The sequence below is a fragment of the Lithobates pipiens genome, unplaced genomic scaffold, assembly GCF_037356315.1.
Source record: "Lithobates pipiens isolate NorthernLeopardFrog02 unplaced genomic scaffold, aLitPip1_a1.2 Scaffold_8, whole genome shotgun sequence".
NCBI lineage: Eukaryota > Metazoa > Chordata > Amphibia > Anura > Ranidae > Lithobates > Lithobates pipiens.
Genome location: NW_027507903.1, coordinates 73531088 through 73548762, shown reverse-complemented (window position 1 = coordinate 73548762; position 17675 = coordinate 73531088). Strand labels below are relative to the sequence as shown.

The window sequence follows — 17675 nt, the reverse complement described above, 5'->3', positions numbered from 1 at the left end:
GAAAAGGATTTTACAGGCAAGCTGTTATAAACACCCTATTTTCTTAAATCGTACATCACGGGACACAGAGCCACAGTAATTGCGGGATGTCCCAGAGCAATATCAACTGAGGGGAGGGAGATGCAACAGAATTAGGGCAACATGAGACTAGAGGATTTATACTGCTGCCTGCAGCACACTGCACCCAAAAGGTGATATCCTCATGCCTTTTTACATTCACCTGACAAAATCTGGTAAATGTATGGACTGAAGACCAAGTTGAGGCCTTGCAGATTTGAACCATGGAAGTTTGGTGATGCACTCTCACGAAGCAATAACAGCCCTAGTGGAGTGCGCTTTTGATTTGAGAGGGTGGAATCCTCCTTTTTAAACCTTAAGCCTTAACAGTTACTTGCTGAATCCATTTAGAAATAGTAGATTTCGATGCTGCCTTCCCTTTTTATAGGACCTTCGGGCAACACAACAAAACATCCGTTTTTCAAATCTGAGCAGTCGACTTTCAAGTAGACCTTGAGTGCTCACATCAATAGAATGTAGTCATTTTCCTTCTGCAGAACAGGGTTCTGGAAAAAACGAAGGTAGAACTATATCCTAGTTTGGATAAAACTAGACACTACCTTCGGTAGAAAGTTAGGATGAGGACGCAATACTACCTTATCCTTGTGAATAATCAAATATGGCTCCTACAAGTAAGAGCAGCCAACACCGATACCCTTTCTTGCAGAAGATATGGCTACCAGAAAATTAGATTCCTTGTCAAAAAGGACCAAGGGAATATGCTAGATCGGCTCAAAAAGGCAGTTTCAGCAATGCCGACAGAACTAAATTCAAGTCCCAAGGGTTCAGGGGTGAATTAACCAGAGGACTAAGTCACGTTACCCCCTGAATAAGCTACGAACCAAAGAATGCAAAGCAAGTGGTTGTTGAAATAATACTGACAAGGCCAGCTTTATTTCTAACCCCATCTACAGAAAGTCAAGAATTCTACCTATGGCATACTTCCTGGGGCGGGGGGGGGGGGGGGGAGAGACACACACACACACACACACATACGCTTTATAGACTACTACCACTAGAGAGAAGGATTTTGGTGGGGGGATAAGCGAGTCCCCAGATAGCAAAATAAAAGGGAAGGGTCAACCACAGCTTATGGTACAAAAAAAATGCATAATAGGCTTTATTGGAAAATAGGGTGGGGGTAAATACATACACAAAGTTAAAGTATTTGCGAGAAAAACAATGTATCCTAATTAAACACAAATTTATCTCACTATACTCAGCAATTGAATAAAAATATACTGCCGCAATTAATGGATAAAAGTGCAGAGCGTTCCTGCCCTATAGTTTTCTGGTTTATTAGTATAAAGCCAAGTATTGTCATGTATTAGTGAATATCAGCATTAATAATGCAGCAAGATAGCCGAATGTAGCCACAGCAGGAATAGTCCTCATACAGCTAGATCAGTTAAGATTTCAGGATCCACAAACATAAATAAAAGGGACCTCAGCAAACCATTGAAAACCTCAATGCACTAAGCATATTGATTAGCCAACTGACCAAATTAGAAAAACGGTGTTTCAAGTAATACATTCAAGTCATAGATGAACACTGCTGCGTCTAGCTCCTTGTGGACTATGAAATGGAAGTTTTCCAAAAGTGAACTGAGCCTATGTGATGACTGGGACCAATGGAAATAAATTCCCAATTCACCAGTACTTCATGTGTCAATCAAGCCTCCATAAAGGGAGGAAAAATGGCAGCAGGAGACCAGAGTTAGATAGCGAAAAAGCCACCCAGCTTGGCTCTCACCACTTGGGCCACTAAAGAACTTCTTCTTCAATCTCTGTAGCCTCTCTGCTTAGCATGGAGCGGCTCAAAAGCATCTTGAGGCAACACTCAGTATGTGGTGGCAGCACACCGCTCCGCTCTGTGATGGAGACTTCAGGAAGTGGTTCCTCGTAGTGTATGGTCACATGACCTGTCAGGTGTTTCAGATAGAGGTTCGGGATGCTGCATTCAGTTGGCTGTACGAGAGTAGGCTGAGGAATACAGTGCCAAAAAAACCTTAAGTCACAGGAAAAGAACCCTTATATAGCTGGCTTGAAAGGCATGTTTAAAAAGCCTGCTGTCTGGCCCTGCACAGGCTACGTTGACGTTTTTTGCACTTCTTCAGAACAATTCAGCGTTGGCTAAAGAACAATGTCCAATCAGATCAGCCTGCGCCAAATGTTTGTTTTTATGCCATCTTGTGGTCATAATAAGCAATGCAGTCTATTTAAAAGGTGCCTAATATATGCTCAAGGAGTCCTTTATAGGAAAGGGAAACAATTACCTAATTCACTTTACATTAAACCTTAAAAGCGGGAGTCCGCCGGGACTCCGCGTTTTTTTTTTTTTTTTTAAAGCCAGCAGCTACAAATACTGCAGCTGCTGACTTTTAAAATAGTGACACTTACCTGTCCAGCGCGCCCGCGATGTCGGCACCCGAAGCTGATCTGTAGATCGTATCTCGGGTCCTGCCGCCGCCATCTTGGGTATGGGAATCAGGAAATGGAGCCTTTCGGCTTAATTTCCCGGTTCCCTACTGCGCATGCGCGAGTCGCGCTGTGCAATAAGGATGGTCCCCGCTGCCTCTGGGATCTGTGCGTTTCCCAGCAGGCAGCGGGGCACTTGCGGAAAGGGGCGGGCACTTGCGGAAAGGGGCGTAATCTACGCCCCTTTCCGCAGAGAGCTATCCCGGAAGTGGGTGCAGTTACCTGGATTATCCAGGTAACTGCACCCCCCTCCCCCCTGAAAGGTGCCAATTGTGGCGCCGGAGGGGGGGAGAATTCCGATGAGCGGAAGGTCCACTTTAAGCACAATATTCATATTTATACATTGTTTCACACGGTAAATTGGCCCTCATCCTCCTATTCTGATTCCAAACCCCACACCCAGGGGGATCCAAGGTATGATCTCAAGTAGTCCCGGAGAAGGGAGGGTGGAAAGAAAATGGAAAAGGGATGGCATGAGGAGAGGGGGGAAAGAGAAGGGGCGGGGATAGAGTCTAAGTGGTATGGTGGGATTTAGGTCTAGACACTATGCTCTAAGGTTCAAGAAAAACATTTAGGCTCAGTTCATGGTTCAAGCCTAAAGGCTGAAGAGTCCCGTGCCTTAAAATCCAGGTTCTCTCTTTGCACAACAGCACCGTGTCAAAATCACCTCTACTGTCTGTCAGAGAAAGGCAATAAAAACCTTTCACTGTCAGAACTAAGGTTTTGCCCTGAATATCCCCTGATTCAGAATATGGGATTCAACAGCCAAACCATTAAATTTAGCGTTTGTAAGGTAGGATGGAATACCGGACTAGGTGGTAAGGTCCATAGGTCCCCTACCGCCATCCTTATAATCTCTGCATACCAAGATCTTCTGGGCCACAAGAATCACTGATCTCCCTTCCTGCTTGATCCTCCAAAGCAGTCGTGGAAAAAGCAGAATAGGAGGAAATGCATAAATCAGTGAGAACTGATTCCACAGGCACACCAAGGCATCTGTTCCGCATGCTAGCAGATCCCTTGTTCTTGACACAACAGTAGTTGATTTTCTTGTTGAACCTGGATGCAAACAGATCTATATCTGGGATCCCTCATCCTTGGCATATTGCCAGGTAGCTATCGGGGTGAAGGGAACATTCTCCCTGGAACAACTGCTGGCGACTCAAGTAGTCTGCCTGCCAATTTTCTATTCCTGGAATGAAGACTGCCGATAGGCAAAGTACACCGTTTTCTGCCCAAGTTAAGATATAATTCACTTCTCTCTGGGCCGCATTACTTGTCTTGCCCCCTTGGTGATTGATATAGCCCACTGCTGTGGTATTGTCGGATTGGATCCTGACAGGATAATTTTGTAACCTGAACATCCAGGCCCTCAGAGCCAAGCGCGCTGCCCAGATCTCTGGAATGTTGATGGGCATTTTTGATCTGGACTATCACCCTTGGAAACTCCCAGACTGCTCCCCAACTCAGAAGGCTGGCATCTGCTGTTACCATCTTCCAGGTAGCTGGAAGGAGAGATTTTTCCTTCTGCAGATTCTCGGTTATCAACCACCAACTGAGGCTCCGGTTCACTCTGGAGACAGACACATTGGTAAATCTAGAGCTTGGACCTACTTGTTCCAAGCCAAGAAGATACCGTTTTGCAGCAGCCTCAAATGAAACTGAGTATAACAGCCTTGAATGAAGCCACCATCTTTCCCAAAAACCTCATGCAAAGTCGAATAGAAGGATTCTGATTTGCCATGAGCATCTGAATCAGTTCCTTTATGGCAATGATCTTCGCCTGGGGCAAGAATATCTTTTCCTGGGCTGTATCAATAATCAGACCCAAGTATTCCAATCTCCTTTATAGTTTTTTAAGGAGGATTTCTCTAGGTTGAGAATCCCACCTTGGTATTCCAGGTAGATGACTGTAGATCATACTTTGGTCTAAGCGGGCTACCGACTGGTCTATCAAGAGCAGATAGTCAAGGCCCCAAGGTATAACCATTATAGCGTACCTAAATCTGGCTACAGGAGGGGCCAGACCTTTGCAAATACTTGAGGTGCAGTAGCTATACCAAAAAGGCAGAGCTACAAACTGAAAAAGAAGATTTTCTACCTTGAAATGTAGATATTTCTGGTGAGTGGGAAATATAGGTACATGGAGATATGCATCCCTGATGTCTATTGATGCCAGAAGTTCTCCACCTTGTAGGATGGAGACCACTGACCGGATTGACTCCATGCGGAAAGAGCGGATATTCAGAACCGGTTTAGATATTTGAGATCTAGAATGGGTCTGACATACTCATTTGGTTTTGGTACAGTTTAAATAAAACCCCAATCCCTGCTCTTGCCTGTGAACCACTAAAATCAATCTTTTGAGTCAAAAGATGGACAAAAGATGGTCCAATGCTTTCCCTCTGGAGTCTGAGAAAATGAAGAGACAGGGATCTTCCTCAATAACTCTAGGGTACAAACTTGAGTTCCGAAGTCTCCCATCTGCAGCCTACGGCACCTGGTATTCCTGTCAGACTCTGGGAACTGTGAAAGTCTTCCCCCCCTCAAGTGAGTAGGGGTGCCCCCTCATAAGGAGGCTTTCCGTTTCCTTCTTGAACTTGGCGGTGGAGGGCGTCGTGACTGCCTGGAGGCAGATGCTCCTGGCACTGGAGAAGCAGCTTGTTTAAATGAAATACCTTTACTCCTCTTCCAAACTAGCAAAAAGATACTTTTTGCACCAACATTTTTTGGGATGTATTTATCCTAATCATCCCTAAATAGCCGTTCACTGTGAAAAGGAAAACTAGCCAGGAGCTTTGCATGACGCTTCGGCTGACCAATTTTTCAACCATAAGATTCTATGCTTATGCACCAGCCAAGCATAAGGTGCGAGGCTTGAAGAATAGAACCTCTCATGGCGTCTATTGCCAAAACATGCCGCTGGTAACTTGGCTAAATCCTGGCCTGCTGATTAGGAATAACCTTGAGCACCTGTTCAGACTGGTCTCTCAAGGATTGACATACACCAACTGCTGCTAGCGCAGGTTGAGATATCAGAAAAAAAGTGTTTTTTTTAAAGAGGAATTACCAACTTTTTATCTATTGGATCCCTAAGCATTTGAGCATTGTCCATCGGACAAGTCCCATTTTCATTCACAGAGGATGTAGCAGCGACAATTTCTGGCATCTCCCACATTTAGAGAATTTTTCCTATAATAGGAAAAAGTGTTAAACTTTATAGGAGGAAAAAAATATTTATCTGGGTGAACCCACTCAGAATATATATGCCTTTACAGCAATGAGTGGACAGGAAAGGTATGCACAGCTTGAGGAGGCTTTAGTGAACCCAAACAAAAAAGTGGCCATATCGATGAAGAGTAGCAAAAAAAGTGGAGCACCATCAATCTTTCAGATTGTGAAGCTGATCTCTCCGCATTTGACCCCTCAGAAGAGGAGTCATCAGCCTTAACACTGTCCCCTGAGGGAAATGACATTTTATACCATTCTGGAATGTGATTAAAGCCGCTAGCCAATCCCATCATGGCTTGAGGAAAACCCTCTTCAGTAATATAGACAAGGGCTGCAGTGTTGAAAACAATTGCAATATTTGATAGCCCTGATCACTTACTCTGACTGGTCACCCCAGAACTCTCAGGGGAAGAGTTCCCTTTTAAGCCCCTTTTGGGGTGTTTCTACCCCCCCTTCTGACCATAGCCCGATGCACAAATGCAGAGGGACTACCAGAAGAAATCGCATCCACTGCTTGAGCAAATGGTCCAGCAACTGCCGCTGCCATTTAATGCTCAGCCTGATGCTTTTAGTTAGGCTGCTTTCACACTGCAGCGGGAGCGGCGTCGGCGGTAAAGTGCCGCTATTTTTAGCGGCGCTTTACCGTCGTTTTAGCGGCGGTGTGCGGGCACTAGCGGGGTGGTTTTAACCCCCACTAGCGGCCGAAAAGGGGTTAAACCCGCCCGCAAAGCACCGCTGCAGCGGCGCTTTGCCGGCGGTATTGCCGCGGTGTCCCATTGATTTCAATGGGTAGGAGCGGTTTAGGAGCAGTGAATACACCGCTCCTTCACCGCTGCAAAGATGCGGCTAGCAGGACTTTTTTCACCGTCCTGCCAGCGCATCGCTCCAGTGTGAAAGCCCTCCGGCTTTCACACTGGAGTTAAAGGGGCCGGTTTTTTTCAGGCGTTACACAGGCGCTATTTTTAGCGCTGTAACGCCTGAATACCGACCCAGTGTGAAAGCAGCCTTAATGTTCCAAAGGAATAACTGTGTTACCACTTACATGCCCCTCTTTAGCGCGCGCGCGTGCGTGTGTGTGTGTGTGTGTGTGTGTGGTGGGGGGGGCAGCGAGGAGGGCGGCTGTGGCAAACCGCTGTACAGAGGCAGTGGCGAACGGAGCGGCATCTGCCGATTGTTCCGCTTCTCCCTCTACTCAGGGAGAGCTTTTGTCCGGGTGGGGGGGGGGGGGGGTGTTTTCTTTAAGAGAAAAATCTCCTCCCAACATCTTACCAGAGTCCTGTGACTGCTAGCCAGAGAGAGTTCTGTCAGCGGCTGCCGACACAGCATGATCCGTGAGCATGACAAGGTACGTGCTCTATACAGCCCCCAGTGGTGACTTTTAGGCATGACAGCATTTACTTTTTAAAAGGAGACAATTCATAAGAAACTTTAAAATTCTTTAGAAGTCTACACTTACCTTTCCCGCTGCAGGGTTTTCTGTGGTAAAACCAACAGACCCAATCTTCACCTCTCTCACGGTGGGCTCTGTTTAAAAAACCTTCAGGAACTGGGACCCTCTTTTTAAATCGGGGGAGCTGCACTCCTGAACCCGTAAAAATACCCCTGCCGAAAAAAACTTAAGGCTAAAAAAAAAAAATAAAAAAAAAAAAAAAAAGCACTGGATCCTGGGGTCCAGCTCTCTAGAAAGAGAAGCGTTACGGACAAAACGTAGTTTCTTCCGGCAAGAGGCCTGGGTACCATTCAATTCTGCCTAAAAAGACATTTTGAATGGATCCAGCTGCATAGCTGGCCCCAGAAAGGATTGCTCCAGTGGAGCTCAGCACCGCACATCTTTACTCGTGGCCAACACCTTAGACACTGGTGAAAAAACTGAGGTACTCCCAGTAGTGGGAGGGGTTATATAGGGAGTGCACTTCCCGTCTTAGGGTGTGCCAGTGCCCATCACCTGAAGGTGGCCTATAACCCACATAGTAAATTACTATGGCTCTGTGTCCCGTGATGTACAATTAAGAAAATGATTTATACAAGAAATGATATGTATTACACTTATTTGGCACTCTTATTCCGCTGTCCCAGATCCAGGAAAATATTAGCCGTGTGTCCTCAATGATGCCACACAGCTAATTAAAACATTTTAGGGAAGGAGAGCCCTGGTGGACTCCACGTTGCCACTCTATAAACTCACGTATATGAATCTTAAATGGCCCAAAAAATTTGAAAAGAACTGGGGGGGCATGGGCTAAGCAATAAAGATCCGGCTGCCATGATGGGGAGCCCATGCCATACGGAAACAGGGAGACAGTCACAGTGCCATACTGACCCACCCCCTCCTCTGTAGATTCATTAATACTCCTCCTCCCAATCTCAATTCCATCCCCCGTTAGTTCCCCCCTCCATCCTCCCGGTACCCCCCCCCCCCCCCTCTGCCCCACAACTGGATTTGCTTGATATCTGCTAGCATTCTGGTACAACCCACACGTTACAGTACTAGAGAGTAGAGGTCGACCGATATATCGGCCGATATTTGCCGTTTTTTAAATAATCGGCATCGGCCGATTTGTGCTGATAAAAAGCCGATTTAGAACTACAGCGGGACTTTGAAATGACTTCTGTATAGAATGGTCTAAGTTGACTGAGTCGTCATAGCAACCCTTTCCTCCACTCTGGGCAGGCTGCCAAGAAAAGAACAGAAAGATACAATGTTTACACTTCAATGAATGAAGTCATCTCTGTGTGTAGAAGTTCTCAGTTTAACCATTTAAAGACTAAATCTTTTCTGACACTTGTTGCTTACAAGTAAAAAATCCTGTATTTTCTGCCAGAAAATCACTTAGACCCCCCCAAAAAGGATATATATTTTTTTAGCAGAGATCCTAGGGAATAAAATAGCGGTTGTTGCAATATTTTATGTCACACGGCATTTGCACAGAGGTCTTTTAAATGCATTTTTTTGGGAAAAAAAATACACCATTTAAAAAATAAAAATAAAATAAAAACAGTAAAGTTAGCCCATTTTTTTTTTTGTCCAAAAGTTTTGACTACCTGTTTTTATTTAATATATATATATATTTTTTTTTTTTTTTTTTTTATCTAAATCATACATACAAGTAAACTGATTGGAGGTTTGTTTTGTTTAATAAATGTTTAAGTGTAAGAAATTTTCTGTATCGCGTATGAAGGCCGCTTTCACACTGGAGCGGGCAGGCGTTGATGGTAAAACGCAAGTTTTAGCGGCTCTTTACCATCATTTTAGCGGTGCTATTTGGCTGCTAGTGGGGCACATATAACCCAGCTAGCGGCCAAGGAAGAGGTTAAATGCGCCCATGAAGCACCGCTGCCAAATCGCATTGCATGCGCTTCGGCAGTGGTGCCCTTCATATAAATGGGCAGGAGTGGTGGAGGAGCGGTATACACCACTCCAAACGTGCTGCTTGCAGGACTTTTTTTTAAGATCCTGCCAGTGCATCGCCTCAGTGTGAAAGCACTCTGTCTTTCACACAGACTGCAGGGGAGCCATTTTACAGGCACTTTACAGGCGCTATTTTTAGCCCAAAAGCGCCTTAAAACGCCCCAGTGGGAAAGGTGTGTTAGATCAAGGGGGATTAAAAATAAATAAATAAATAAAATCGGCCTAACATATCGGCCCAAAAAAATCGGCATCATATATCGGCTATCGGCCGCCATGATTTCTAAATATCGGCATCGGCATCGGCCAGAGAAAAACCCATATCGGTCGACCTCTACTAGAGAGTAAATAATAATATTCCAGACCATATCAACTGCTGTAAAGTATATTTGTATAGTGATCCATGCACGATCCTATACTGAATATTAGACTCCTTTATGTATGACACCCAGCTTGTATATATGCATTGTACAGCCGCACTATATTTTGTATGTATATTTCCCTTTCGGAGACCAAATAAGAAAAAAAAAAAAAAAAACAACTTTACTGTTATAAAAATTAAAACCCATTACGCTGCAACATTGCTCTGTACAGATTTTCAAGGGAAAACCATTGGTTGAAAAAATAAAGTTAAAAAAATCAACTAAAAAAATATATAAATAATAAAATAAATCTATAGATTTTCCCCTCAAAGTCATAGATTCAATTTATTGAAACATATGCTGCCCCTGTTTGCCAATAGATCTTCACTATTACCTTAATCATTTCATTTCTTTGAGACTCAGGATCACGTCCTGCCATTGGAAGTATTCTGATCTTCTGAGTCTTAGAGCACCTGTCTGCCAGAGACAGTGTCATCTTCCTGTGAGTGGCACTGTCTGTTGAATGAGGCCTAAAAGAAGGAAAAATGTGATCATGCAGACAATATTTAGATTTGGAGAGAAAATTTCAAGAGAATGCATAGTAAATTAATGTCCTACATTGACTGCTTAAACTGAATATACAGTACAGTGCTTTATTTAGGTTCTAAGCCCATGCATCATGTCCTGGACTAAAAATTAAAACACGTTTTTTTAAAATGATTTTTAGTTAGGTAAATATATGAAATAATATTAATAAATGTTTAAAAGACAAGTATAGTTTTTTTCCCCCTAGCATTGATGCGATGCTGCATCTGTCCGCTGCCGGCTCCAAGACTGAGAACCGAGCGATCAAGACCGCCGATCACTCAGTTCTCAGGGCTCCGTGAGCAGAGATCTGGTGACTGTCAGTCACTGCTGCCTGCTCTCCCCTCCCTCAAAACTAACTTTGTCTGTACTTCGCCTTTAAAACAGAACTAAAAAAGACAAAAAAAAAAAAAAAACACTTTAGTTTTGGACAGAGTGGAGAGGAATTAGAACACCCGACATGTTTTTAGTGCTACCTCTGCCTGTTGGGGAGATTCAGTTGTCTGTCTCCATTTGTCCCGTTTACTGTTATCAAAAGTGAAAGTAGAAGAAAATCAAATTCTGAGTTGTCGCCAAAACAGTAAGAGGGGAAATCTTCTAATCGGAACACTAGTTCTGGTGACCTGGAGGAGGCCCCACTGGATTGCAGGAAAATGGGACAGATGAAAAAAACAACACACACCCCCGAAACTAGTGGAACCCTGCCAAACAGTGAGAAAAAAAAAAAGTTTTGCCTATAGTTATACTTTAAAACTTGTTCCTTGCAGCCAGTGTAGCCAGAGTTTCATAGGGCCGGCTAACTGTTGTACAAGTGTGTTTAGCACAATCTCAGATTACAAATACCCAGCTAAATGACACCCTCCCTCCCGATCCCCTCTAGATAGGGAGGGTGCTCAATAGATGTTTAGTCAGCCAGCTACTTCTGGGCTTTCTTATTAGAGCATACTATGTGCTTGCTGTAGCAAAAAAAAAAAAAAACACCTTGTATTAAAGTGGTAGTAAACTCTACCTTCTATCTTGTACCTACAAGTATGTCTATAAAAAGGCGGCTTTCCTGTAGGTATAGTGAATATCTCCTAAAGGTGTACTGTTTAGGAGATCTTTACATGTGTAGCAGCCAGTGACGTCACAGGCGCACTGTGCTCTCAATGGGTGGCATGCCTTCCATTGAGAGACATGTACCATAGCCGTGACTCTTGCACAGGAGTGACATCGTGGCTCGGCCATTCAAATGGCTGGAGCCTGCAACCTGGAAGGAAGACCAAGTTGAAGATGGATTCCCCGTCAGCGGTGACAGTGCTTTTTATTTTTTATTTTTTTAAAGGCAAGTCATGATAACGTGTAGGCGGTGCGGTGCATACTAGCACATTGTGACATGAGGCTGCAGAGGGACCAAGTTTTTTTTTTTTTTTTTTTTTTGCTAAATAAGGATTTTAAATACATAAAATAAGTTATACAACATAGCATTGTTTTTTTTTTTTTTGTTAACATTTAAAAACACTGACCAAGAACCACTATAAATTTCCTATAAGAGAAAGCCTTATAAATGACTCAATACCCAATTTTATATACATACACTTTACAATTTTTCCCCAGTTTTGAAAGAAACACAAACCTGAATGTAAGCTTGGTCTTGAATACAGCCTGCCCCTGTAAACCTGTTCCTTGTCTGATAAAGAGATGGTTGTGGTCCCCTTGCAGTGGGGCTTTGTATACATCAAAAACTTCATTTCCCAAGTGTAATGACATGCTGCCAGAAACAGAACAGAGAATTACACATCTATACAGATTGCGAGGAGACTTGCATATATGTTTACAGAACTGAAGGGCAATAATTAGAACATCACTATTTTACTGCTAATCTGAAAAAAATAAAATAAAAATCTAGTGACAAAGATTACGGATGCAGCAATAGATATGGGAAGAGAAAGAAAGGAAATTTAGTACAACAACCCACAAGCTTACCTGCCATCCGACCATTTAACAATACGGGCATTACTCTCTCTGACATCATTCCCCTCTTCATCCCGTCGTGTTCTCCATCGGATTGTGTTTTCAACCTGTTTAAAAAGGACAAGAAAATCAAACAAAACTGAGTACATTTTAGTGTTTAGTGAGACAGAAAATGGAAGCTGCAGCACCACCATAGCTGCACGTTATAAAATGTGCTCAGTCTGAAGCCGTGCAGAGTAGATGTACAGCTTTGTTTAGATCAATAAAATGCATACAACTGCCAAGGGATTCAACATATATAACATACGACTCTTACTCTGCATTCATGAATGAGGTCTAAGGAAACATAGAATGAGAATACAGAATGAAAAGATGTAACCTGTTGAAATTTCACACTAAACCCTGCACTAACAGGAAAACCTCATGCTGTATATAATCGGGGGGGTCTACAAACACGAGAAGAGACTTAAGAGAAGCTGTGCATAGTAACCAGATTCTAACCTCAACCTCAGCTTGTTCAATTAAAAAGGTGAAGTTCATCTTTTGCAAAAAAATAAAATAAAAAAGCAAGCATTGATCAGGGGTGCAATTGTAGGTTCCTGCAGACAAGCCCTGCAGCTTTTAGCCCATACGGGGTGGCTGCAGGGCTTGCTGGCTGGTTGCATACAGCTGGCTGTGTCCCAGCTGCAGGGCTTGTGAATGAACCGCGAGGCTACTCATCAGTGTCCTTGCAGTCCATTCAGAACTACAAGCTGTCAGCCACTATGGATGACGGTACTTGTAGTTCAAGTCATGCACAGGAAGCTATGAATGAAGCAGGCGTGTGGGCATGACCACTTTATTTTCAAATAGTGACAGCAGGCGTCAGAAGATCCCCCCTCCCTATGAGTTTTGCAGAATTCATGGTTAAGCTTCACCAACTTCAAATGCCTGTCTAAAAGGCCAGTCCCTATTTGGACCATGAATTAGCAGTTACTGGTACTTTTTTATGAATCCGAACAAGAAAGGCCCCAAGTAGAGAGCGTACCAGCAGAATTTTGACTATTTTAGGTTATATTTACTTGTTTTAACTTTTTTTTTTTTTTTTTTACATTTCTTAGGTTGATTCCTGGTTTCTGGCCTAGGCCAAAATGAAGTCACAGTATCTCACAAAAGTGAGTACACCCCTCACGTTTTTGTACATATGAATAAAAAGAACATACTACACTGTATGAAATGGGAGCATTGTCTGTTTCCAGATGCCAGGCTCTCCTTCATAAACCGTAAATATCAATCTCGGCAAGTAAAACGCTAACCCAGGTCTATCTGCAGTACAATACAGATGATACAAGAGCAATCAAAGGTCTTATTTCTTGGACATGGCCTTCTTATCTTCATGATCTCAGACCATATTCAGCCTGAGTTTTCCGAGCTGTAAGTGAACAAGTAGAATTGCTGCAGTGGCTGGGCATCACTGATGCTTAACCACTTGCCTACCAGGTACTTACACCTCCTTCCTGCCCAGGCCATTTTTCAGCTTTCAGTGCTGTCGCACTTTGAATGACAATTGCACGGTCATGCTACACTGTACCAAACACCATTTTTTTATAATTTTCTTCACACAAATAGAGCTTTCTTTTGGTGGTAATCACTGCTGTTTTTTTTTTTTGTAAAAAAAAAAAAAAAAAAAAAAAAAAAAAAAGGGTTTACTTTTCCTGTCAGTAAATTTTGTAACCAAGTCATTTTTCACCTTCACTGATGTGCTGAACTGGTGGGCATTGAGGTGCCACTTATGGGCACTGATGAGGAGGCACTAATATGCTGCACTTACGGGCACGGATAGGTGGCACTGATAGGCAGGACTGACAGCAGTGATGGGCATTGATAGGTGGCACTGATTACCAGCACTGGCATTGCTAATGGGCACCGATTGGTGGCACTTGTGGGCACTGATAGCTGGTACTGGTGGGCACTGATTGGTAACACTATTTCTTTATTGTAATCAGGGCACTGATGATCGTTGCCCTGATTACATTCCTACATGTCCCCCTGTGACGAGATTCCGCCGATTGGCTCTCTTCTCCTCACACTGTCAACGCGACACATGTGACCAGCTCTTTACAGAGATCGGGGTCGTGCCGTGTCCTAGCAACATGGCGTGGCCGCGATCGCTGTGCGCCCCCCACGGGAATGAGAGCTGCACCACTCCACTGTCATTTGACTGTGGGCGGGCAGCAAGCAGTTAAAGGAGTTGTAAATGTCATGGTGCTTCAGCTGCCCCCCCCCCCCCCCCCTTTCTTACCTGAACCCAATTGTTCCAGCTACTCCTCATTGGATAGATTGATAACAGCAGGAGCCATTGGCTACCGCTGCTGTCAATCACATCCTATAAACACGGGAGTGGGGAGAGTCCTACTGTCTGTGTCAATGGACGCAGCAGCAGGACTCGTGAGTGCGCCTGCACAGGTGCCCCCAAGGAAAGCAACTCTTCGTGGCGGCAACCAATGAAGAGGAGCCAGGTGCGCCACTGGGGCACACCAGCAAAGGATCGGGACTGCTCTGTTCAAAACCCTTACACAGAGCAGGCAAGTATGACATGTTTGTTATTTAAAAAAAAAAAAAGCTTTACAATCACATTTGACAAAAAAAATTACAGCTGCTGTTACTTTAAGGTCAGGATCTACCCAGATGCCTGAACGGCAGCTAGCCAGCCTCTCAATGCACCAAGCCAGCTGCACCCACCCCCTCTACAGCCCAGCGCTCCAGTGAGTGCTGGATGGGCAGAGCAGAGAATCAGTGACTGACACTGATGCAGCATTGGACCAGTGCTGCAGCCATTTAGGTCAGTATGCAGGTTTGTTTTTGCTATCCCACACTTCTCCTTTAATAAAAAAAAAAAAAAAAAAAAAAAAAAAGTGAGCAATCACTGAAATTAAAGTGGTTTTAAAGGTCAGAAGGTTTTCTATCTTAATGCATTCTATGCATTAAAACAAAACACCTGTGTGCAGCAGCCCTCCTCAACCCCCTAATACTTACTTAAGCCCCCACCCGATCCAGAGAGGTTGTCAGCTGCCTGGGACTCTCCCTCCTCCCTGGCTAAGACAGCAGCAGAGGCGCCATTGACTCCCGCTGCTGTGAAAGTCAGTGAGCCAATGAGGAGAGAAAGGGGGTGGGGATGAGCCACACCTCCATGTCTAAATGGACACACAGAGCATTGGCTTGCTGTGGGGGCACTCAGCAGGAGCCAGGAGTGCTGGCGAGGGGGGAAGAAGAAAGGAGGAAAGAAGAAAGGAGGAAAGAAGAAAGGAAGAAAGGAGGAAAGGAAGAAAGGAGGAAAGGAGGAAAGGAGGAAAGGAGGAAAGGAGGAAAGGAGGAAAGGAAGAAAGGAAGAAAGGAAGAAAGGAGGAAAGAAGAAAGGAGGAAAGAAGAGGCAATGCAAAAAAGCAGCACTTATTGGCCAGCTGCCCATAGAAAACAGAATCCTTATTTCATTCATTCACAGATATACCACAAAAGCTAAACTATGCCCCATCTTTCTAAAGTCAGCTCTAACATGTAGAAAGGTCTGCAATATCATCTTCTAAGACTATATATATAAAAATAAAAAATAAAACATACCTTCAATTTCAGCCTAGTTCTACCCTCTTCATCTAACATTTCTTCATCCTCAAATTCATCTTCATAATATTGAGGGTCAAAAGGTCTACAATACAAAATGGTTTGGGTTGCACCGTAGTAAAAAGGAAAAAGGCTTTAATCTTTATAATTAAAACCAAAACAAGGATAGAAAAAGCCATTTTTTGCCAGACACCCAAAGTCCAAAAGTATTTGATCCCCCACCAATTTTCTACGTTTGCCCACTGACAAAGAAATAATCAGTCTATAATTTTAATGGTAGGTTTATTTTAACAGAGACAGAACTACAAAAATATCCAGAAAAACACATTAAAAAAATAAAATAAAATAATAATAATAATAATAATTTGCATTTTAATGAGTGAAATAAGTATTTGAACCCCTATCAAATCAGCAAGATTTTGGGCTCCCATGTGTCTTCTATACAGGTAATGAACTGAGATTAGGAGCACCCTCTTAAAGGGAGTGCTCCTAATCTCAGCTTGTAACCTGTATAAAAAGACCACTGTCCACAGAAGCAATCAGATTTCAATCTCTCCATCATGGCCAAGACCAAAGAGCTGCCCAAGGATGTTTGGGACAAGATTGTAGACCTACACAAGGCTGGAATGAGCTACAAGACCATCACCAAGCAGCTTGGTAAGAGGGTGACAATAGTGGGTGGTGTCATTCGCAACTGTAAATCTCCCTCGGTTTGGGGCTCCACGCAAGATCTCACCTTGTGGAGTTTCAATGATCATGAGAACGGTGAGGAATCAGCCCAGAGCTACCCAAAACACATGACCAAGGCAACAACGGAGTGGCTCAAGAAGAAGCACATTAAGGCCCTGGAGTGGCCTAGCCAGTCTCCAGACCTTAATCCCATAGAAAATACATGGAGGAGCTGAAGGTTCACGTTACCAAACGTCAGCCTCGAAACCTTAAAGATTTGGAGAGGATCTGCAAAGCGGAATGGGAAAAAATTCCTCCTGAGATGTGTGCAAACCTGGTGACCAACTACAACAAACGTCTTATCTCTGATTGCCAACAAAGGTTTTGCCACTAAGTACCAAGTCATGTTTTGCTAAGGGGTCAAATACTAAATTTCACTCATTAAAATGACAATCAATTAAATAACTTTTTTGAAATTAGTTTTTCTGGATATTTGTTATTCTGTCTCACGGTTAAAATAAACCTACCATTAAATTCATAGACTGATCATTTCTTTGTCAGTGGGTAAACGTACAAAATTAGCAGGGGATCAAATACTTTTTTCCCTCACTGTAAAATACAGAGGTGAATTTATCAAGATTGGAGCAGATAGAATCTGGAGCAGCTTATATCAACCAATCAGCTTTAACTTTCAAAGCTTAAAAGTGGAACTACAATTTAGTTGAGAAAAAAAAATAAACCCCCTGTGGATGATTAATGTACATTGCACAGATTTTAACAAACTTTGGAGCAGAGTTCCCCCGTGGCCCAGTGCGTCATTCTCCTCCTGCTCCCCCGCTGCCTTCTGGGACCAGTGTGTCTCAGAAGACGGGGCCATTCAGAAAGCACTGTGTGACTCACGCCTGAAGGCTCCACTGCCGGTTTTGCCTGAGGTAGAATGGCAGCGCCTGCACCCAATCCGGTGGACGGATCGGCCTCAGGTGGCAGGCATCGTGGGCTCCCTGGACAGGTAAGTGTCTGCATTAAAAGTCAGCACCTACAGTGTTTGCAGCTGCTGACTTAAAAAAAAATGTAAACAAATTTGAAGCTGGAACACCGCTTTAATAAAAAGCTGTATGTTCTACTATGTCCTTGGAAGTCTGGTTCCTGAATGGGAGTTTCTATGTTCAATATATACAGTTGATGCACTTCTAGATGTCTTCTAATGATGAAAGTTGTAGTGCTAGTATACCTTTAGAAGTAATTACCCCTTTGAAAGTATTTCACCAAAAATAGAATTCCTATTGCAGCAGTTGCCTAAAATCTGACTTGTATCTTAGTGCAAACTTCTGGGGAAA

The 17675-nt window shown here is 43.5% G+C and overlaps 1 protein-coding gene across 2 annotated transcripts in view; it reads right to left on the bottom strand.

Moving 5' to 3' along the window:
- Positions 1–17675, bottom strand: part of LEO1 (LEO1 component of Paf1/RNA polymerase II complex) — a 39029-nt gene that overhangs the window by 10000 nt on the left and 11354 nt on the right. For both annotated transcript variants that reach the window (XM_077472655.1, XM_077472656.1), the window contains exons 6-9: positions 15670–15754; positions 12085–12179; positions 11735–11869; positions 9929–10064 (exon numbers count right to left, since the gene is read on the bottom strand). In XM_077472655.1, the coding sequence (XP_077328781.1) occupies positions 9929–10064; positions 11735–11869; positions 12085–12179; positions 15670–15754 (451 nt within the window). The remainder of the gene's footprint in view (positions 1–9928; positions 10065–11734; positions 11870–12084; positions 12180–15669; positions 15755–17675) is intronic.